Below are 23,892 nucleotides of genomic sequence, written 5' to 3' on the forward strand. Positions count from 1 at the left end.
GGCCCTTTAAGACCTCAGACATCTCAGACCACATTTGGCCAGTGGCTCCTTTAAGCTACTGCAGCACTTAAGCCAAGCTGTTTTCTTCTGTTGTAGGATCTGATGGATGACTTGAAGTCGGAACTGAGTGGCAACTTCGAGCAGGTGATCATAGGCATGATGACGCCCACCCTGCTCTATGACGTGCAGGAGCTGAAAAGAGCCATGAAGGTCGGTGCTCCTCCCTTTATGCTCTTGGTACAAGGTGAGGGTGGTCTCCAGAAACTTTATAAAGCCCTCCTGAGAGCAGAAGGATAAAGTCTATGAGTCAGATTTCCCTTCATTAGGACAGCTGTGAAAATTGTGCTGTGACTGGAAATTGGAAATCATTTACGTTTTCCTGTGGCTGGAGGCCCCAAGTCTACAAAGCCTAGCTCTACCAGCAGTAGCAATTTAGCTGTGATATCCGCACAGTTCCAGAAACTTTGTTGTTACGGTAGAAACTTTTTATTTTTATTTTTTATTTTTGCTGGTCCTCCTGAGCTTCTTTGGTTCAAGGCTAGTGCTCTACCACTTGAGCCACAGTACCACTTCCAGCTTTTTCTGAGTAGTTTATTGGAGATAAGAGTCTCACAGACTTTCCTACCCAGGCTGTCTTCGAACTGTGATCTTCAGATCTCCTGAGTAACTAGGATTACAGGCACCAGACGCCAGTGCCTGGCATGTTAGCTAGTTTTGTGGAGTAGAACTTTATGACTGACACCTCAGGGCCTCCAGGCTGTCTCCAGGCTTAGAACTGGCAGGAAAGCCCTGGATTCCCTCGGACCAATCCATCCACTATGCCCTTGTTAGGATCTAGTGTGAAATGACCAAGAATGAAATGCAGAAATGCTGTGTCAATAATACTCATCCTGTGGAGACTCTGGGCTAAGTTCAGGAAAGCAAAAAGGCCACAATTGTAAATCTCTTTAGGTAATATCCCACTGGATTCTCAAACTGCTTCTGCATTCAGTTTGTTGTAATATGTGATGTGGTTGAGGTATATACCATTCAGAGGAAGAACACAGGGGTCAAGGAAAAACTAAGACTCCCTAACCTGAACCTAACTTGTCACAGCAAGCATCAGTCTATATAAATGTTTGTTATTACTGATAGTAATTACAGTGAACACATTCAATCTAGGTAGGACACTTAGGCAAGCTAATAAATTTTGTTGCTACAACCAGTAGGTTGTTTTTCTATGCTGCAGATTGGTATTCTTCCTGTGTCTGAAATGCAACTTAAAAATGCATAATCTAGTTATTTTATTTTCTCATAGGTGCATACAACATAAAAAAATGTGTAGCCACTTTGTTATTTGGCTCATGCCATCCTTTCCTCTGGTTTCATGTTTAGGGAGCTGGCACGGATGAGGGTTGCCTGATTGAAATCCTGGCCTCCCGGACCCCAGAGGAGATTCGACTTATTAACCAGACCTACCAGCAGCGTACGTAGCATCCTCAGTGGCCCTGGCTGAGGCTTGGCTGGGATTTAAGAATGACTCTAGCACCAGTGGTTAGCTACTGAAGAGACTCTCTTCCTAGATACACTCACCTGGAATGTGTATGTGTGGTGGGTTAGGAGGGGAGGGAGGGGAAAAGAAGGGAGGGGAGGGGAAAGGAGTTGGGGGGGGGAGATTCTTAGTGCCAAGCTCTGCCCTGAGGCAGATCCCTATCCAGGCAAGTGGCTTTTTGGTGATTAGTTGGAGATAAGAGTCTCACAGAACTTTACAACTTTGGTGGGGTGGGGGAGGGGGGAGCGGGGAGATTGAGTTGGGGGGTGGGAGGAGGCTACAATGCTTGATAAGAAATGTACTCATTATCTTGCCCATGTAATTGTAACCCCTCTGTACAGTATTTTCACAATGAAAAAAAAAAAAAAAGAATCTCACAGACTTTGTTGTCTGGGCTGGCTTTGGACCTTGATCCTCAGATCTCAGCCTCCTGAGTAGATAGGGTTACAGGTGTAAACTACTGGTGCCTGCTGCTGCTTAAGATTTCTTAGGGTAAGGGAGCACTCTGCCTGGAATCTGGGAAGTTATTCTCATTACCAAACAAAGAATCACATTTTTGCCACAATCAGTCATGGTGGTACATTCCTGTAATCCCAACATTCAAGAGACTGCAGCAGGAAGATCACAAGGTCAGTCAGAGCCACCTAGTGAGATCCTGTCTCAAGGGAAAACACAAATATGGTTACTCATAATTCTAATCATTCCCAGCAGTGACCTGTGAGAGCTGGCTGGCCCAATTTTTTTACTTTTATTTTTGTCTGTCCCACAGCTTGAACTCAGGGGCCCGGGAACTGTCCCTGAGTTTCTTTTGCTCTACCACTTGAGCCACAGCACAACGTCTGGATTTTTCTGTTTATGTGGTACTGAGCAATTGAACTCAGGGCTTCATGCATGCTAGACAAGCACTCTACCACTACGCCACATCCCCACCCCTGTATTATTTTTATAGAGAAAAAAATAACACAATCAGAACAGGAGATTCTAACTTTGGGAGCTTGTGTTTCGCACCTCCACTCCATGCAGTTTCTCCCCTCTGGGCTGTGGAGGGCTGGATCTCATCCTGGAGAAACTTATCTCAGAACCAACCAAAGGAGTACTGCGCTAGTCACCACCTTCTATGAATGGTGGCCAATCAATGGCTTTCAGAGGAGAGCCCAGGATAATAGGAACCAGAAGGAGGATTTTGGTCCCCCTTCTCCCTCATCTTAAGGATCTGGAATCTCTCGTTTCCACTACAAGGACAAGATAAACTTATCTTGACCATTTCATTAGAATTTAGTTTGTGAGAAAGTCTGTCTGGGAGAAAGCCCAGGATAATGTTTCGGTGAACTGGTGCTCCTAAAGGGACAGAACTCCAGCGAGGGACACACAGTATTGGGCGGGAGTCTTCTCTGATGGATGTCATTTTCCTCTTTTGCTAGAATACGGACGGAGCCTTGAAGATGACATCCGCTCTGACACATCGTTCATGTTCCAGCGGGTGCTAGTGTCTCTGTCAGCTGTGAGTTGCTTTCTCTGCCACCTGCTTCTAGCGGGGGATGGGGGTTTTGTTGATTTTTTTTAAATACTTACTCTCCATCCCCCCGTTCCAGCCTCTCATCCTCTCAGCCAATCCCCTTCACAAACATGGATAGTCCCCGGGTGTTGTTCTTAGAATGATTTGTCATTCACAAACCCACGCTGGTCATGTTTGCCCATTTAGTCTATTTTAATTTACTATTCACTAGCCTTCTACCACAAGTACCCCTATCACAAAGCTCACTGAGAGCACTGAAAATGATCAAGAAGCATTCGTATGCTTTAAGAGTTGGTATTATCATGAGGGAACAGATCAGGATCACAAGTCACTGGAAGGCAGGAGAGACTTGGGTTGCAGGAACAAAGCAATCTCTGCTTCCTGGTGGACATGCTGGTTCACAGAGGACCCTGAGCATGTCTAAGATTCCAAGAAGCAGAGATTTGGGTTCATATACTTCAGGAAGGAAATGTAGCAAGGACAAAGTGAGAAGGTGGGAAGCAAGAGGTGTGTTTAGTGAACAAGATGATAAACAATGAGGCTGATTGTTCTAGAAGTAAGTCTGGAAGGACAGGCTGTGTTGGAAGGAGTTTGTACTTTATTTAGATAGTAGTAGGAAGCTGACATTTTGGGAGCAGCGGATGTTGTGATGATGATGGTGGTAGTGACCAGGTAAGAAGTTCTGTCTTACATCAGTGATGCAGTTGAGAAATATAGCTGGTCTTAGCTAGAGGTGGGACAGAGAAAGATTGCTCAAGATACTTCATATGACCCCTAACTTCCTCCTTCCTGAATGGGAGAGTTGTATTTCTTGCTGCTTTTTAGACATTTCCTTATGGTTGTATTCTATCACCCTGCGTCACTTTCATTTACTGAACCAGGGCTCATTCTTCTTCCTGAGCTGCCTGGGTTATTAATGTTCTTTCTCTTCTTCTCAAACTCAAAGTGGAACCCTGGAGATTATCTCCAGCTCCCACTCTGCCCAGGTCCTGTCTCTGATATTTACTTAAAACTATTCCTGTCTTATGTCCTTCCCATTTTTTCCTTTCCTCCCATATTTATCCCTCGATGAACTGTGCTTAGACCATACAATATTAAGGCAGCACAATAACTATTGTCTAACAAGGAAAGTAGCCTATTTCTTTGCTAGTATTTCCCCCCAGGCTTCACCATGCCCCTCTGTGTGTTGGTATGCTTTGGATGTTGCATTACATCTGATCCTCAAGCCCCACCACAGGTCACATGGTCTCCTAACTCTCCTCTGTTCTAACCCCTTTCTGGTGGAAACTGATCAACATGGCAAGTCTGAATCAGATAGGAAGTTTGAGCAGTGAGGAGAGGTGGGAGGGGGGAGGAGATGGAGGGAGCATTCTCTCTGCCCTCCCCTGGCAGAGACACCCATGTAACATCAGGGGTCCTGCTGTGTTGATAAGGTCTCTGGCACAGACCACAGCCTGATACCTGCAAAGACATTCAGATGACATCCGTCCTGCCTCCCTAGGCTGGAAGATCCACCCTTTAAGGCATTTTGTCTCATTTCCAAGTTTTTGAGTTCCTGTTGACAGGTTTTCTATCTTAACAGCACCTCAAGATCTTCATGGGTGTTCTCTTGTTCTCCTTGAGTTTTTTTTTCTTCTTTTTTTCTCATCCTCAGGGTGGCAGGGATGGAGGGAATTACCTGAATGATGATCTCATGAGACAGGATGCCCAGGTTGGTAAAACTATATTTCTCTTTTAGGTAAATTTTCTCAAAAGGCCTTAGTTAGTAGATGATCTTTTTTGTTGTTGTTGTTTACAATTATATTAGTCAGGCTGGAGTCCGTTATGAAGAAAATATTCCTATACATGATCTTTCATAACAGAAAGTATGAGGGACTTAGGAGTGGCATTGGACATAATCATATCTGGGTCCTAGACGTGTGTGTGTGTGTGTGTGTGTGTGTGTGTGTGTGTGTGTGTGTGTGTGTGTGTGTGTGTGTGTGTGTGTGTGTGTGTGTGTGTGTGTGTGTGTGTGTGTGTGTGTGTGTGTGTGTGTGTGTGTGTGTGTGTGTGTGTGTGCCAGTACTGAGCTTGAACTCAGATCCTCACTTTCTGGCTTGGCTTTTTCACTCAAGGCTGGACTCATACCTCCACTTTTTTTTTTGCTGGTTAATTGGAGAGAAGAGTCTCATGGACTTTTCTGCCCAGGCTGGCTTCAAACTGCAATCCTCAGATCTCAGCCTCCTAAGTAGCTAGAATTACAGGCATGAGCTCTAGCACCTGGCTCCAGACTTCATAATGTTGAAGCAGTGCTGGAAATTGAACCCAGGGCCTGGACCATACTGTGCAAGTACTTTTCCACTGAGGTACAACCTCAACTTTTGAACCACTTTAGGTGAAGAAACCTGCCTTTGCTCTCTGTTTTTTGTTTTTGTTTTTTGTTGGTCGTGGGGCTTCAACTCTGGGCCTAGGCGCCGTCCCTCAGCTCTTTAGCTCAAGGCTAGTGCTCTACCACTTGAGCTACAAGGCCACTTCTGGTTTTCTGGTGGTTTATTGGAGATAAGAGTCTCATGGACTTTCCTGCCCGGGCTGGCTTTGAACCTCGATCCTCATATCTCAGCCTCCTGAGTAGCTAGGATTACAGGCATGAGTCACCAGCGCCCAGCTTGCCTTTGCTCTCTTTACTGCACTTTTTATTTTCCTTGGCACTGGAGATCGAACTGTGCATTTTAATTTCATTCACTTGGACCTATATAAAACAGCTTGGAACAGAGGATACTCAAGAGACACTTTCTCATTGGTACCTAGCTCACTGAAAATGTTCTGACACCAACTCCTGTGCCATAAGACACTAATAATAACAGCTCATAAAAGTGCAACCTAAGCAGGCACCAAACATTAAGACTTTATATTAAGTATATCTGTGAATCCTTACAATAACCCTAGGATTGTGATATTTGATTTACTGATAAGAAAACAGGACTGGTCTTGGCTGGGAAGGTGGCTCAGTGATAGAGCGCTTGCCTTGCATGCATGAGGCCCTGGGTTTGATTCCTCAGCACCACATAAGCAAAAAGGAAAAAAGCCGGAAGTGGCGCTGTGGCTCAAATGGTAGAGCGCTAGCCTTGAGCTGAAGAGCTGAGGGACAGCGCCCAGGCCCAGAGTTCAGGCCCATGACCGGACACACACACAAAAAAAAGAAAATGGGACTGGTCTTTTCACCGACATCATGTATTTGTAGCCAATTCCTGACCACAGTGAGGTATTGTTTTGAATCATTGTATGGAATATAAACTACTATGTTCTATGCAGAAAAGAGCCTGTTGTTTTTATTAGAAGGAAAAGAATATTTGCATGGTTTGGGTTTCTCAGATCATGTCCACTAGAGTTCCAGCAGGAGACCCCTAAAAGCAAGCATTCCCATAGAAACAATGGAAACTGCTTGACTCTTTATACTCTAGCCTTGGAAACTAAGTTTACTTCTACCATACTTTATTAACCAAAGTAATGTATCAGTCAAAGTCTTACAATAAACATATTGAATAAGATGTGTATACACACATACAGTGGTCCTCCTTAATTTACAATGGGAGTATATCCTCATAAATCTAGTAAGTTGAAAATGCTGTAAATCTGAACAAGCGTTTAGTACACTGAGCTTGTCTGAACACCCTAGCTTAGTAATGAGTACCTCTTGCTTGTTTAGCTGACTGGCTACTGCCTCCATTTCAAAAAATAATCATACTGTATGTATATTGCTAGCCTGGGAAAAGATCAAAATTCAAGATCAGAAATGTGATTTACTGAACATGCATCACTTTCACACTGTTGTAAACTTGAAAAATCAGAGAGACCATCTGTTTGAGTGTGTGAGTTTTCCTCTTCAACCAACAAAATAAAACTAAGTCCATGTGGTTATTTGATGTGTTGGAAATACTTGTACATGTCCTGGAACATTCTCTTTGGTGTTTTTAACTAATGCTTTCTTTGGCTTCAGGAACTATATGAGGCTGGAGAGAAGAAATGGGGGACAGATGAGGTGAAATTTCTAACCATACTCTGTTCTAGAAATCGCAACCATCTCTTGCATGGTAGGCACTTACCATTAAAGGCACTTTATAAAGGAACTATTTTTTGGTGTGTGTGGGAAGGTCCTTGAACTCTGTGCCTGGGCACTGTCCTTAGGCTTTTGTGCTCAAGGCTAATCCTCTACCACTTGAGCCACATCTCCAGTTCTAGCTTTTTGGTGGTTAATTGGGGAAAAGAGTCTCATAGACTTTCCTGCCCTAGGGTTGGCTTTGAACCATGATCCTCAGATCTCAGCTTCTGGAGCAGCTAGGATTACAGACATGTGCCATCAGCTTCTGGCTCCCTAAGGAACTATTTAACCACCAGTGAAAACTTTTCCCCTTCATTTGGGGTATAAAAGGAACTGTACTGAACTATTTTTACCTTGGAAATGTATGAATCCAATGATATGAATGAAGACCGATTTCTGGAAAATAAATTAGGAATAGCTAGCAGATTATTTATAATGTATTCATAAAAGTTTGGTACTCCTGTTTCCAGGAAATTGACTCATAGTGAGTCATTTTTCCTAAAGCTGTCCTAAGACTTGCATTTTCTTTTAGTTACATAAGAGAGCAATGAAATAGAAATGTTGGTTGAAGTTTATCTCTATTTAACACTCAAGCTGTGAAACCAAAGTAAGTTATTCCTTTGGAGCTTATGTTGCATGCAATGAATAATGAATAATTTCAAATTTTATTTCCTATGTGTGATGTTTCTTATTTATATTTGATACTTCAAAACTTTGTTATGTGCTTTTACCTTCTCTGGGGAAAGATACTCTACAAACAACATATTTATTGTCAGGATTATATTCTTGTAAACAGTAATAAGGATCTAATAGGGACATTTCATCTCAACTTTATGAACATTATAACTTTATAAAGCCAGCATAGTGTTGTTATCACACACACAGATTTACAAAGCTTGTGGGAATTATGACAAGGATGTCTTTGCTAAGTTGAAGACATAGAGTAATTGAAAAATACAACACATTTTGAAGTTATGATTATTTCAAGTATTCCCCAGTAACAAACAAGCCCAATTATTCATGATTTGGTAGGGACTTGGGGCTTAGTTTAGTAATTCATTGCCTTCCCTTGAGGATACAACAATTCAAATCTCCCCCTGGTGGTGTTTTCTCAGAACTGCAGGTCCTCAGAAGTTAATGGTGAATTTGTAACAATTTTCACTTGCTGGCACAAGTCAACTGATAGATGGTTGAAGTGACTGTAAGCCACTAACAGAAAATATTTTAAGCACTATTTGGATAGAGTAGTATTTCTAGCAGGGTACTGTGACTCACACCTGAAATCCTAGCTACCCAGGAAGCTGAGATCTGAGGATTATGATTTGAAGCCTGCTAGGCAGAAAAGACCATGGCATGAGACTCTTATCTCCAATTAATCATCCAAAACAAAAACAACAACAAAACCAAGAAGTGAAAGTGAGGCTCAAGAGGTAGAGTGACAGCCTTGAGTGAAAAACCCAAACAAGAGCATGAGGCCTTGAGTTCAGCCCCCAGTACTGGCACACACACACACATACCACACACAGACATACAGACACAGACACACACAATAATAATAATAATAATTAATCTTACCAACTAGCAATAATGATGAAAGCTAAGGTTCTATTAGTAAGTTTTCTATCTCTTTGATGCAGTACATACAATAAGCATTCTGTCTTGCAACATCTGGAGTAATCATTATTCTCCCCAATATGCAGAGGAGAAAACAGGTTTAAAGAGTATATCAGGGCTGGGCATATGACTTAGTGGTAGAGTGCTTGCCTAGCATGCATGAAGCCCTGGGTTCAATTCCTCAGTACTACATAAGCAGAAGAAGCCAGAAGTGATACTGTGGTTCAAGTGGTAGAGTGCTACCCTTGAGCACAAGAAGCTCAGGGACAGTTCCCAGGCCCTGAGTTCAAGCCCCAGGACTAGCAAAGAAAAAAAAGAGAGAGAAATTATGTCAATCAGATTCTGCGATTTGGAGTAAATATGCGCTTACTCTAACTTAAAGAGAAAATATCCTGGATTGGAGCCAGAGGTCATTCAGTTGACATCCTAGGAGTGAGTTGTGCATTCCACGCATCTTAATGATCTGCTCAATTAAAAAACTCCCAGGAGGAAGTTGGGCAATGGTGACTCAGCCTATAATCTTTGCTACTTAGAAGGCTGAGACCAGAGGCTTGAGATTCAAAGCCAGCGTGGACAAAAATGTTTGCAAGATAATTACCTACAATTAACCAGTAGAATGCTAGACTAGAAGCATGGCTCACATGGTAGGGCATCAGCTATAAATACATAAGCTGAGCTTGAATGAAAAGCCCTTAATGAAATCCATTTATACACACACACACACACACACACACACACACACACACAGCACATATACACACACACATAAATACACAAAAACTCTTAGGAGGGCAGACCTGCTAAGTCTTAACTGAATAGATGGTCCACTCGTTTAGTAGAGGTTTTGTGTTTGTTGTTGGGTATGGATCGACGGCCTCTGAGAATCAGATTGATAGGGGAAAGACCCTATAAGATCCTATACCAAAGAAGATGATTAAGGAGATAAACACAATAGATACCTGCTATGAGAGAGCTTTAGAAGAAGCCAGCAAGAGAAGAAAGCATATCCATCACACTAAAAAAAAAAAATGGCAAAAAGAAAAAACAATTATGCCAAAGTCTAATAAAAGATGAAACTGGCTGTTCTCAAATGTGACTCCATTTTGAAAAGGCTGAATTGCTTTAGTTTTAATGAGCCAAAAGGAAGATGAACATGTAGGCGAGGGCCTAGGCCAAAATTACAGGATATGCATTCTGCTTATTAAAAGTAATGGGAAAATAAAGCAGCCGTCTCAGGGAATGTCTCCACTTCATGTGTAAGGACACAAAGTCCAAAATAAGGAAAGGGATTTGCCTGGGGTCCTCCATGAATCCCCAGGCTCCTTCCTCCTGGCCTTGGGCCCAATCCATTGTGGTTCTGTTCTGATTAGTCCCCTTTTGAATAAACAGTGTAAACTCACGAAAAGATGCTATTCTCTTCATAAACTTTAGCTCCTTCTATTGTTTTTTATTGTTAGTGATTCCATTTTGTTATTGTTTTTAGTGTTTGATGAATACAAGAGAATATCACAGAAGGATATTGAACAGAGCATTAAATCTGAAACATCTGGTAGCTTTGAAGATGCTCTGCTGGCTATAGGTAAGTTCAGAAAGGGGGGGGGCAGAAAAACAAATATTTATCCACTTTCATTCTTGTTGGCAGTTTTTTCTCATGATGATATAGAATTTTTTTCAGAGCTCAAAATTGTTTCAATCATTCATAGTACATTCCAGAATTATTTTTTACTTATTTCTTTTTCTATCTAGCTCTTCCTTCTTCCCTCTTTCTTTCTTCCCTTTCTTCTTTCTTTCTCTTTCTCTCCTCTCTTTCCTTCTTTCCTCTCTCTCTTCTCTCATTCTTTATTTTTTTTGGTCGGTCATGGGGCTTGAACTGGGCCTGGGCACTGTCCCAGCGCTCTTCAGCTCAAGGCGAGTGCTCTACCACTTGAGCCACAGCACCACTTCCGGTTTTCTTGTGGTTTATTGGAGATAAGAGTCTCATGGACTTTCCTGCCCAGGCTGGCTTTGAATCTGGATCCTCATATCTCAGCCTCCTGAGTAGCTAGGATTACAGGCATGAGCCACCTGAACCCGGCTTCTCATTATTGCTAAGTTGTCTGAGCTGGTCTGGAATTCCTAGACTCAAGAGAAATGGAAGGCTGGGCGCTGGTACTATTCAGGAGGCTGAGATCTGAGGATCCAGTTCAAAGCCAGTCTGGGCAGGAAAGTCCATAATACTCTTATCTCCAACTAACCATGAGAAAACCAGAAGTGGCACTGTGGCTCAACTGGTAGAGCACTCACCTTGAGCTGAAGAGCTGAGGGACAGCACCCAGGCCCAGAGTTCAAGCCCCACAACCGATGAGAGAGAGAAAGAGAGACAGAGAGAGAAAAGAGAGAGAGAGGTGATAAGATCATGATTTGAGGCTAGGTAGGACAACTAGAACCAGAATCTATTTGTAAAATAAACTAAAATCAAAAGCAGGTGTGGCTCAAGTGATAGTGTTTTCTTATTAATTGGAGATCCTGAGTTCAGTTCCTCAGTACTGAAAAAAAAAAGTGATCTTGAGAGTAGCTGAAACTACAAGTGTATGTACCAGCTCTTCCAGAATTTTTACTTTATTTTATTTTGTCGGTCATGAGGCTTGAACTCTGGCCCTGGGCGCTGTCCCTCAGCTCTTCTGCTCAAGGCTAGTGATCTACCACTTGAGCCACAGTGCCACTTCCAGCCTTTTCTGTTTATGTGGTGCGGAGAATCAAACCCAGGGCCCCATGCATGCAAGGCAAGCGCTCTACCACTGAGCCACCTTCCAGCCCTCTTTCAGAATTTTAAACAAGAAATATTACATACAACCTGGTTGTTATTGTGTCACATAGCTTCTCTATCTTATTATACAGGTAAGATGATACTATGGTAGCTTTATCTTGCAAGTCTATGAAAGTTAGAATAACTGTTTCATACAGTAAACATAATAATCATTTGGAAACTATATGTCATCCTTTGTTTTGATGGCCTTTATTATTTACTTCTCTAGTAACTTGATAATAAATTGAGGAAACTTCCCATAAAGAAAATGTTGCTGGGGGCTGGGAAGGTGGCTCAGTGGTAAAGCGCTTGCCTTGCATGCCTGAGGCCCTGGGTTCGATTCCTCAGCACCACATAAGCAAAAAGAAAAAAGCCGGAAATGGTGCTGTGGCTCAAGTGTTAGAGCGCTAGCCTTAAGCTGAAGAGCTGAGGGACAGTGCCCAGGCCCAGAGTTCAGGCCCCACAACCGGACCCAAAAAAAAAAAAAAAGAAAATGTTGTTGGGCGCTGGTGGCTCATGCCTGTAATCCTAGCTACTCAGGAGGCTGAGATATGAGGATCGAGGTTCAAAGCCAGCCTGGGCAGGAAAGTACATGAGACTCTTATGTCCAATAAACCTCTCGAAAATGTTCATGGCTGGGTGCCAGTGGCTCACACCTGTAATCCTCACTATTCAGAAGTCTGAGATCTGAGGATCATGGTTCAAACCAGCCCGGGCAAGAAAGTCTATGAGACTCTTATCTCCGATTAATCACAGAAAAAAATCAGAAGGGGTGCTGTGGCTCAAATGGTAGAGTTCTAGCCTTGAGTTAAAAGGAGCTTAGGGACAGCACTCAGGCCCAGAATTCAAGGCCTAAGACCAGCAAAAAAGATTTTTAAAAAAACGAAAAGAAAAAAAAATGTTCATGAAAGAGGGGGGTGGGGTGGAGGGAGTTGGGAAGGGATGGGAAGGGGAAACAAAGGAGGAGGCAACAATGCTTGAAGGAATGCACTCATTACCTTGCCCATGTAATTGTAGTCCCTCTCTATGGTATTTTCACAATAAAAAAATGTTCCTGAAACATTGTTTGGCTGGCAATCAAGAGAAATTTCTTGCTGCTCTGTACAAATGGGGAAACAACTGTCACTTTTCTTTAGTGTCTTAGATCTTATCTGTAATCTTTTCTTTGTTTTTCTCTTGACAGTAAAGTGTATGAGGAATAAGCCTGCATACTTTGCTGAGAGGCTTTATAAATCTATGAAGGTAAATGGCATCTGAATGACTTTGGCACATCTCTTACCTACCTTCTAGGTTTGCTTATATCCCATCTAACTTCTAACCTGAAATATCAAGCATCATATATCCAATCCATCATATATTTGCTGGGCCTGGGCGGTACATCCTTATAATCACAGCACTTGGGATACAGAAGCAAAAGGATCATGAGTTGAAGGCTAACCTGGGCCACAAAGCAAGTTAAGGCAGGCCTGGGTTTCCTAATGAGATGCCATCTCAACCCTTCTCCAACCCTCATAAAAACCACAAATTCATCAGATACTTCAAGTGCTACTGATACTAAGTAATCATTAGTGAGTACTATTATTGAGTACACAGTGTGAATCACAATGCTTAGTATGTATTATTTAATTTGACCCCATTATAGCTCAACAGGGAGGGCATTATTACTGATTCTATTTTACAGATGAGGAAACTGAGGCATAGAAAAGACATATAATTTCCCAAAGTCTTCAGTGAGGAAGTAGTGAAGCAAGGTACAAATACTTGAAATTTTGTTTCAGAGCCCATGTTCCTAACCCTGGCTTGTGCTCTGTGCAGACTCCATGATAGGAACCATACAAGGTGCAGGAAAGATGAAAATACAGTTCTCTCAAGGACTGTCTGCCTTGTAAGGAAAGCAAGTATGTATAAAACATCAACATTAAGAATATAAGACATTAGTCCAGGATCCAAGTATTATAAAAACATGCAGGAGATGGTGTGTGTTTTTCAATGGTTTCATTTTAGGGGGATTCTAAAGTTGGCATATTTGGACCTTCAAGCAATTGTTATACAATGGGGAGTCATGGTAGTAGATAAAATGCAAGCAAGCTGAACAACACAGTGTGTCTCTAGAAAGGCAGAGAGCGCAGCGTCCCCCTGCTCAGAACATAAGAATGTTAGACAAGTGAGTTGTGGAAAGCTTTGAATCATATGGCAAGGAGTAAAGATGACCTGTGTCTCCAAGGTCATGGAGCAAAGGACACTATAAGGAGAGTCACCTACCATCTTGCCTCACTAGCCTGGGGGAAGAGCATTATCTGAAAACTCAAATCTCACTTTCTTCCATAGGGCTTGGGCACGGATGATAGCACCCTCATCAGAGTGATGGTTTCCCGTGCAGAGATTGACATGCTGGACATCCGGGCAAATTTCAAGAGGCTCTATGGAAAGTCTCTGTACTCTTTCATCAAGGTAGGGCAAACAGCATCTCCTTGGCCCCGGGGAAAGCACCCATGAAAGGATGGGGCCTAACCCCAACACTTAGCCCTTCTGGTCTCCTCTTTAACATCTATCATTCCTAATAAAAATAGTTCTCTACTTCAGATATTTACAGGCTTTCTCTTTTCATACACATTTCTAAGCCTTTACCAGATTATAAAGCTGGAACTAGTTGCCTTTCAAATACTGTCATTTTTTTCATGTTGATCCCAAATTTTACATTTAATGCAATGACATTTTGAAATTTAATTTTATTGTCAAGATGATGGACAAAGGCATTACAGTTATGTATATAAGGTAGTGAGTACATTTCTTATTGAACTTGTTATCCCCTTTTCATTTTTCTCCCACTTTTCCTCCCTTCTGTGATGACTTTTTTTTTTTTTTTTTTGTCAGTCATGGGGCTTGAACTCTGAGCCTGGGCGCTGTCCTGGAGCTCTTCAGCTCAAGGCTAGCACTCTACCACTTGAGCCACACCACTTCTGGTTTTCTGGTGGTTTATTGGAGATAAGAGTCTCACAGACTTTCCTTGCCAGGCTGGTTTTGAACCATGGTCCTCAGATCTCAGCCTCCTGCGTAGCTGGGATTACAGGTGTGAGCCACCAGTGCCCGGCTGTGATGACATTTTGATGTATACTTTTAGGAGCATAATTTCAGTGGCTACCTAATAACAACCAAAGAAGTAGCAAAACTCAGAATCCTTCAGGAGCCACTGAGATCTGCTGGAAATACAAGAAATTTTAGTTCTCCTAGAGTGCTTGGTTCTATTCTTTCCCTAGATTGCTGTTCTTTACTGGGAACCTAGGAGTCCACAGATAGCATGAGAGTACTGAGGTATGATGCACAACTCTAGCCCCCTCATCAATGGGACTTGGCTTCTTGAAGAAGCTACAATAGTCTTCCTAAACCCAAATTATTAGAAAATGAATTTTCAGATGATTATCTGGAAACCAGTTACCTGAGACCCAGTTTCTCTAGAAGTTTTGGGATTACCTGCACAACAAACGTCACAACAGGATTTGATTTATGAATTAGTCATTTGTATGAAATAATTTTTACTTATGAAATTTTTTTTACTGCATGTATAAAATAAAAGCATTGCCCATTCAATCACTGTCATGAAAGGAAACAAAAGAAGAAAAAGAGAATATGTAAATAATAGAAAAGTTACAAAGAATAAGAATCTAAGTTCTAATAACAAATAGTAGAAAAGTGACAAAAGAGGGGGTGGGAAGGTGGCTCAGTGGTAGAGCGCTTGCCTTGCATGCCTGAGGCCCTGGGTTTGATTCCTTAGCACCACATAAGCAAACAGAAAAAAGCCAGAAGTAGTGCTGTGGCTCAAGTGGTAGAGCGCTAGCCTTGAGCTGAAGAGCTGAGGGACAGCGCCCAAGCCCAGAGTTCAGGCCTCATGACCACCCCCCCCCCCAAAAAAGAAAAGTGACAAAAGATAAAAATCTAAGTTATAATATATAACCTAAGTTTAATAATGTAAATGATTACAACAGGCTACTAAAATAACTACATTCTATAATAACTAAAAGTAGATTCAAGTTAGGTAAAAACACAAAGTCCAACTTTATGTGATTTATAAGGAACACTTTTTACCATAGCATGTAAACAGTTTAAAGAAATGGGCCAGGGAAAAGGACATTCAACAAACACCAAAAGAGCAAGATAGGGTCACACTAATAGTAAAGAGAAGAACTTAGAAGACAGTAGATCACTTTATATTAATGCAAGCAACAATTCATAATAAGGATTAGTCAAGAGACTGGGGCTTCAAAAAAAGACATTGAGAAAACACTATGTTACTGAGAGACTTTAACACATCTTTATTCTCTGGCAGATCATCACTGAATCAAAGCATAAATAAGAATATTGACTGATTTTTAACAGACATTTTGAACTGCATGTACTGAGAGTTCATCTATTTTAGTATCTGTGAAGTACTAACAAAAATTAATGGAGGCTCACAGCTATAATTCTAGTTACTCCAGAGGCTGAGATCTGAAGATCCCAGTTCAAAGCCACCTCAGAAAGACAAATCTAAGACTCTTATTTTTACTTACCCAGCAAAAAGCCAGAAATGGAGTTGTGATCCAAATAGTAGAGTGTGAACATTGAGTGGAAAAAGCTAAGCAAGAAAATGAGGCCCTGAGGTTGAACCCTACTACTAGCACAAAAAAACAAAAACAAAAAATAACAACAACAAAAAATCCACAGTACAGCCCAATGTATATACAAGGCTCCAGGTTCAATCCTAAGCATGTGCGAGAGCACGCGTGCGCACGCACGCGCACACACACACACACACACACACACACACACACGTGTGAGCACATGCACGCGCGCCAACAAGAAAAAGGTTTTGATTTCTCATTAAGCCATAAAAATTTCCACACAGAAATGATAGAACTTTCTTGGAAGACTGTTTTATAAGTTATATCAAATACATGATCTCTTTTTTCTTTTTTTTGTCCGTTGTGGGGCTTGAACTCTGAGCCTGGGCACTGTCCCTCAGCTCTTCAGCTCAAGGCGAGCACTCTACCACTTGAGCCACAGTGCCATTCTGGTTTTCTGGTGGTTTACTGGAGATAAGAGTCTCACAGACTTTCCTGCCCAGGCTGGCTTTGAACTGTAATCCTCAGATCTCAGCCTTCTGAGTAGCTAGGATTACAGGCATGAGCCACGAGCGCCCAGCTTAAAATACATGATCTTTAGTAATTTCTATTTTAGCAGTCTTGGGCTTGAACTCTGGGCTTGGGTGCTATCCCTCAGCTCTTCAGCTCAAGGCGAGCGCTCTGCCACTTGAGCCACAGCGCCACTAGTAATTTCTATTTTATTAAAACGGATTCAGAAGTAAATTATGAAGAAAATGCACAAAAGCTTAGCTAAAATAAATATATTGAAGCAGTACTTATTATAGTGAAAAATTGGAAATGACTATTCAACAATGAAGAAGAGTGTGTAGTCAAATTATTTTTACTTATGCATAATGGAATACTCTATCATCACTACATAATACTGTAAAAGAATATGTAACAAAATAGGTAAGTATTCAGTATTAATATTAAATGCACCAGATATGTGGAGGTTGGGAACATGGGGCAATGGTAGATTGCTTGTCTAGGGTTCTATCCCAGCACTAGAAAAAACAGGTATCTCTGTGTTTAGAAAAAAGATTGGAAAGATACACACACACACAAAATATTGATAGTAACCTGTAGGAAGAGGAGCCATATGTATGTGATTTGTGTGTGTACATGCTTATATGTATGTATGTATGTATGTCTAAGTATTGGTGCTTGAACTCAGGGCCTGGTACTGTCCCTGAGCTTTTTATTCAAGGTTAGTGCGCTGCCACTTGAGCCAGAACTCTGCTTCCAGCTTTTAATTGGAGATAAGAGTCTCATATATTTTCCTGCCTGGTCTGGTCTCAATCCACAATCAAATTACAGATCTGAGTCACTGGCACCCAGCTTCTTATGTTCTTTTATGTCTTAAGTTTCTACACTGAACAAAGTGTTACTGTTGTAATAAAATATATTTTTTAAGAGCACAGAAGGGAAAAAAAAGAACAAAGCTTGAAGAAAACATAGGTGGCTTTGAACTATGCGTTCCACGGAGAAGCCACTTACCTAACTGCAGCTTTGCTTCCCTTGCTGCCAGGGTGACACCTCAGGAGACTACAGGAAAGTCCTGCTCATTCTCTGCGGAGGAGATGATTAGAATAAAATCCCATGACTGGAGGATTCTCAACACTGATTGCTTTTTTAACTTCATTTTTCTACACTGCTATTAGCGTTATCTCAGGATGCTTATTTCCAATTACAACGCCTACAGTTGCCTCCCAGGGTATAGACTGTATCATTATTATCTATAATTAGTCATTTCGATGCTTTAAAGCTGTACTTGCGTTTCAAAGCTTGTAAGACCTAAGTGAAGAGTTAAAATTGGAGCTTAAAATATGCTCCATGTTTCTAAGGTTATTCCTTGTGTTTCACAGAGATTGAATGTGTTGTTTTATGTGTTTTGCTAGTTGGAAAAACAAAACAAAACAACAACAAAAACCTTAAAATGGAAGATTGTCTTGCAATCACTTTTTTTTTCCTAACCCTACTTTCAGAATGGCTGGTAATTTCTTCATTTGAAATTGTGAGCACCTAATTAGTAAGATACCCACCCATTTCATGTAGACACACACTGAAAGGATCTACACTTCTCTTTTTGGTTTTGTCTATAGCATTAGTTGACGTTTTATTCTGTATCATGGGAGAATTCAACTTCTTCTGTGTTGAGATTTTTCTCCCAAATCACCAACACATGTAAGCAAACTAAATTTGAAATGTAGTTATACAGATCATATATGTTTAGGTGTCAAACATAAATGCTAACATTCCACAATATTAGGGTTAGTGTCTTACTCTAGCTTAAGAGTGAGTGGGGAAAAAATCTTTGAATGAGATAATTCTGGTAACACTGTAATGATCTGAATTTAGCTTGGTTTAAAATGTTTGTGATAAATGTAATTTTAGAAATCTTTTTTAATTTTGTTGATTTGTAGTAATTTGCATTGTGCTTTTCCACCTTACTATCACTGTATTGGATTTAATTGAAAAATTTGGTTTGATACAACATGGAAACATTTAATAAAAATGATTATTTTAAATGAGGTATATTTTCTCTGATTTTTCCACTTTTGAGATTATGTATATGGTTGACAATGAAAGATGCTAATTCTGAAGGAATTTGGAATTACATCAGAAAAGTAAAATGAAGGCCGGGCACTGGTGGCTCACGCCTGTAATCCTAGCTACTCAGGAGGCTGAGATCTGAGAATCGCGGTTCAAAGCCAGCCCGGGCAGGAGAGACCGTGAGACTCCTATCTCCAATAAACCACCAGAAAACCGGAAGTGGCGCTATAGCTCACGTGGTAGAGCGCTCGCCTTGAGTTGAAGAACTGAGGGACAGCGCCCAGGCCCAGAGTTCAAGCCCCACGACCGACAAAAAAAAAAAAGAAAAGTAAAATGAAAATTATACTCTTATGTTTGCCTACTTCTATACGTAAACCTAATGCTTATATCCACTGAACACTACCTGATGGAATTATATATTAATTTATTCTCTGGAAACATTATATATTGAATTCAAGAATTCAGCTCAGTAGTAGTGCTGTGCCCACGTTCAATCCCTAGCACCAAAAAAAAAAATTGTTATAGATGTAAGCAGTGCACCTGTGACCTGTAATGTATATGCCTGTCATCCTAACTATTCAGGAGCCTTAGATCTGAGGATTGCGATTCGAAACTAGCCTGAGCAGGAATGTCTATTCAATTAATCAGCATAAAGCCAGAAGTAGAGCTGTTGCTCAAGTGGTAGAGTGCCATGCACGCACACACAGTCACACACAGTGCACAATTATAGATGTGTAAACAACTGAAGGAGTTCATTTCACTTAGCATTATCTTATATGGTCATATGTACATAGCTCTTGAGCTTTCCTGCTCATCTGATAAAAATATCCTAGATGTATACTAATTATTGCAAAGGAGGGAAACCATGGGACCTATATTTCTTTAAGTCTGGCTTACTTCACTTAATATGATTTTTTCCAAGACATAGACAGGTCTTTCTTTGTTGTTGTTTTTAATGTACTATGTGATTTTTTGTTTCTTTTGTATGTTCTTTCCCCTATAGTATGTCCCCTGTTGTCACTGTACTTGATTTTGGTACCCTGCATCTTGTATATATATTTGTCTAATTTGGGGAGGGGAAGGGGAATAACAAAACACTGAAACAAGGATACAGGATGACCCATTGCAACAATGATACCCAGAAGAAACTATACTGGAAATGAATTTTACAACTTTGGCAGGGGGGAGAAGTGAGGAAAGTGGGGGATGGAAGGGATAGTGGGACTACCATCCTCCCCCCAACAAGGAAAGCCTTTGAATTCAACTTTTTTGGTCAAGGCTCACACTCTACTACTTGGGCCACAGATCCAGTTCTGGCTTTTTGCTAATTAATTGGAGATATGAGTGTCAGATTTGTCTGCCCAGGTTGTCTTCCAACCTCAAACCTCAAATCTTGACCTCCTGAGTAGCAAAGATTATAGGTATGGGTCAACAGCACTCAGCCTATATGTTATTATGTAATAATGTTTTTATTTATCCTATAATATCAACTGCATTTTTTTGCCAACTCTGGGGCTTGAACTCAGGGCCTGGGCACTGTCCATGAGCCTTTCTGTGCTCAAGACTAGCACTCTACCACTTGAGCCACAGTGCTACTTCCAGCTTTTTCTGTTATGTGGAACAGAGGAAGCACTCTACCACTAAGCCACATTCCCAGCTCTCAAATGCATTTTGATAGACGAAATATTAAGAATTTGTGTTTGAGTTTAGTGCTTTTTGTCTATTAATTAATGCTACTTATGTGAATATTTAGTCCTTCCAGTTAATTACAGGAAAGAATACTGCCATTTCAATATCTACCAGAAGACCATGGACTCTCCAAATCAATTGTATTTGGTTTTGAAAGCATTGGGTTTTTTCTTTTATATATTTTATTTTAAATGACACATGACTTAGCCAAAAATTTAAAACTAGTTCCCTTAGTGCTGCCAGAAGCTTTCTAGAAAACAAGATAAAGCCACTCTGGAAGAACGTTTGCTTGTCTCATTAAACAAGCATGAGTCTGATGTATAATTAGGAAGCATCTTTATTTTTTTCCTCCCCACTAATTCTTCTTGTCTTTTGATATAAATTCAGAGTATAAGGTCATGACCTTTCAGCTCATTCTTAGGTTTTAAGAAGTCCTACTGTATAGTTAAGGTCATAAAAATGTGTCATTTCATTCACATTTATCCAGTCCAAATGCCAAGCATGGTTTACAGTTGTGGCTTCTTCCCCCAGTCCCTTGTAGCACACTGCTATTGTGAAGCTGGCTTTGGAGAAAGAGAAATGTGGGCTTCTCTTCATCTAGGCTTCCATTTCCTTCCCTTCCCTCCCCCCACCCCGCACCCCCCCCCCCCCCCCCCCCGCCATCTTGCCTAGGATATAGCAACAGAGAAGACTGTAAAGAGGAATAGAAGCTCTTACTTGACTCTTTTTGCTCTGGTCATAGAGAAAAAGGCCTATGTCATCTCAGCAGATGTTTATAGCTGATTCTTGGGGACATTCGTGCTGGTTTCCTTGGCAATTCATTACCAGATCTCCACTCATCTCACTTCCTTTGGCAAGGCCAATGTAGCTTCTTTTTAGCCCCTAGAAATTTGGTGATGCCTTTAGGTTATTTGTACTGAAGTCAATTTGCTCTTGCACTCAGGTCTTGTGGATAAGATTTAATATAATCCCATGTTGGTTTTCTCATGATAGGCCACATATGCTCCATGGAAACACCTGCTTATCCTTTGACACATTCTGCCCAAGCAAGCCGATCCCTTGGCAGCTATCATTCTCTTCGTCAGATGAGAAACAAAACAATCTTTTCTATAAAACTAAAATGTCTCCATTTGGTAAATAGTCACCACTCTGTACTGATATTTCTTTTATTTTTATTTATTTTTTGTCAGTCATGGGGCAGAACTCTGGGCCTGGGCACTGTCCCTCAGCTCTTCAGCTCAAGGCTAGCACCCTACCACTTGAGCCACACCACTACTTCCAGCTTCTTTCTGCTTATGTGGTGCTGAGGAATCAAACCCAGGGCCTCATGCATGCGAGGCAAGCGCTCTACCACTGAGCCAACTTTCCAGCCTGTACTGATATTTTTTGGTACTGATATTTTTTAGAATTATTTGCTTCTTGATTTTTGTTGGAACTATCATCTGAGTTATTTGTAATCAGCTAGCCATGTCAAGGGTATGTCCTTAACAAAGGAGTTAAAGAATAGACACCACCTCTCTTACGTAAGCATCTGACACTGACTTTACCAAACTCCTCCAACTATACCTGTCTGCGGTCCCATTCCCAGTCTGGTTCCCAGATAGCTGCGATGAGATAGACCTCCGTTGAGTGGTTGGAATGCTAACTTCCACTCTAGAAACCAATTGCAAATAGAAATGTGAGTCTGACTCCTTAGCAGCAAGGAGAAGGAACAATGTTACCCTTTCAGGATAAAAACCCAATGAGGGGCTAGGAAAGTGGCTCAGTGGTAAGGTGCTTGCCTTGTATGCATGAGGACCTGAGTTCAATTCCTCAGCACCACATAAGCAGAAAAGGCCAGAAGTGGTGCTGTTGCTCAAATGGGAAAGCACTAGCCTTGAGCTGAAGACCCTCAGCACCCAGGCCCAGAGTTCAGGCCCCATGACTGACCAAAAAATAAAATAAAATAAACCAAAACCAAAAAACAGTGAACTACCACCACCTGGTGCACCTGCTCAGCTCTGGGGAGAGTGGCAGCATACCCTCTGTGCAAAGTAACTTCCCTTGATGAAATCTATCCCTCATTTTTTTTTGGTTAGTCATGAACATTTTCATTTTTTAATGTTTTTTATTGTGAAAATACTGTACAGAGGGGTTACAATCACATGAGCAAGGTAATGAGTACATTTCTTATCTATTGTTGCCTCCTCCTTTGTTTTTCCTCTACCATCCCTTCCCTAAATTGTAAAGTTTGATTTTCCGACATAGTGTCTTGTACGTCTCATTGTTGCAGTGGGCCAACCTGTATCCCTATTTAAACAATTTGTTTTTCCCTTCCGCTCTCCAAATTATACCAACATCAAATACAGTAAAACGGGTTATACCGTGGGGGAAGGACATACAAAGCAACAACAACAAAAAAAAATCATGTGATACCCTATAAATACATTAGAAACAATAGCAAGAAAGAAAAGCTACCAGCACAACTGTTTACTGCAACATTATTTACCATAGCTAAGATATGGAACCAACCCAGATGTCCCTCAGTAGATGAATGGATCAAGAAAATGTGTGTATATATACACAATGGAATTCTATGCCTCCTTCAGAAAGAATGACATTGCCCCATTTGTTAGAAAATGGAAAGACTTGGAAAAAATTATATTAAGTGAAGTAAGCCAGGTGCAAAGAAACATAGGCCCCATGGTTTCCCTTATATGCAATAACTAATATAGATCTGAGACAAGCAGAAAAGGTCAGATAAAAGATGTTAAGCAAAATGAACCCCAAAATAAGGACACATGTGATTCTTTCTTTCTTTTCTTTTCTTTCTTTCTTTCTTTCTTTTTGTTGGTTATGGGGCTTGAACTCTGGGCCTGGGCGCTGTCCTTCATCTCTTTAGCTCAAGGTGAGCTTTCTACCACTTGAGGCACAGCACTACTTCCAGTTTTCTGGTGGCTTATTGGAGATAACAGTCTCACAGACTTTCCTGCCTGGGTTGGCTTTGAACAGTATCCTCAGATCACAGCCTCCTGAGTAGCTAGGATTACAGGGGTGAGCCACGGGCGTCCAGCTATACCTCATTTTCTAACACTGGTGGGTCATGTGTTCCCACAGCCACCCAAGCTCCCTCAACTAGTTAGCTCTCTCAGCTGGAATTTCTCAGGATGGATCAGACACCTGTTCCCTGGGGACCCCAAACTACCTATTCTGCTGATGGGTGTGTAAACTGGTATATTGGTACAACCAATTCAGAGAGCATTTTGACAACTAAGGTGATACTTTAGAAAATGCACTTCTGGGAATCTGCCTGATGAATCTCTTGCAAATAATGTTCATTTCTGCTCTGTAAGCACATTAAAGTAGAACAAACCTAACTTCCTCAATAAAGGGGTGGATCAAGAATAGGTAACCATTAACAACAAGCAGTAAAAAGTAACCAAAGATTTAATCAAAAGTATAACTCTGAGGAGAATGGTTCAGAATGATAGGTATGGTTCCACTTAATTACATGTCTAATGAACAAAA

General features: G+C 41.1%; 1 protein-coding gene across 2 annotated transcripts in view; it reads left to right on the forward strand.

The window, feature by feature from the left end:
- Anxa4 (annexin A4) overlaps positions 1-18,674 on the forward strand; it is a 68,258-nt gene extending 49,584 nt beyond the window's left edge. For both annotated transcript variants that reach the window (XM_042683105.1, XM_042683106.1), the window contains exons 5-13: positions 97-210; positions 1,375-1,465; positions 2,953-3,032; positions 4,702-4,758; positions 7,024-7,117; positions 10,223-10,318; positions 12,708-12,766; positions 13,853-13,975; positions 17,672-18,674. In XM_042683105.1, coding sequence (XP_042539039.1) covers positions 97-210; positions 1,375-1,465; positions 2,953-3,032; positions 4,702-4,758; positions 7,024-7,117; positions 10,223-10,318; positions 12,708-12,766; positions 13,853-13,975; positions 17,672-17,731 — 774 coding nt within the window. In that variant the 3' untranslated portion in view covers positions 17,732-18,674. The remainder of the gene's footprint in view (positions 1-96; positions 211-1,374; positions 1,466-2,952; positions 3,033-4,701; positions 4,759-7,023; positions 7,118-10,222; positions 10,319-12,707; positions 12,767-13,852; positions 13,976-17,671) is intronic.
- Positions 18,675-23,892: the final 5,218 nt, after the last annotated feature.

Source organism: Dipodomys spectabilis, unplaced genomic scaffold, assembly GCF_019054845.1.
Source record: "Dipodomys spectabilis isolate Male_0828 unplaced genomic scaffold, ASM1905484v1 ptg000079l, whole genome shotgun sequence".
Classification (NCBI taxonomy): domain Eukaryota; kingdom Metazoa; phylum Chordata; class Mammalia; order Rodentia; family Heteromyidae; genus Dipodomys; species Dipodomys spectabilis.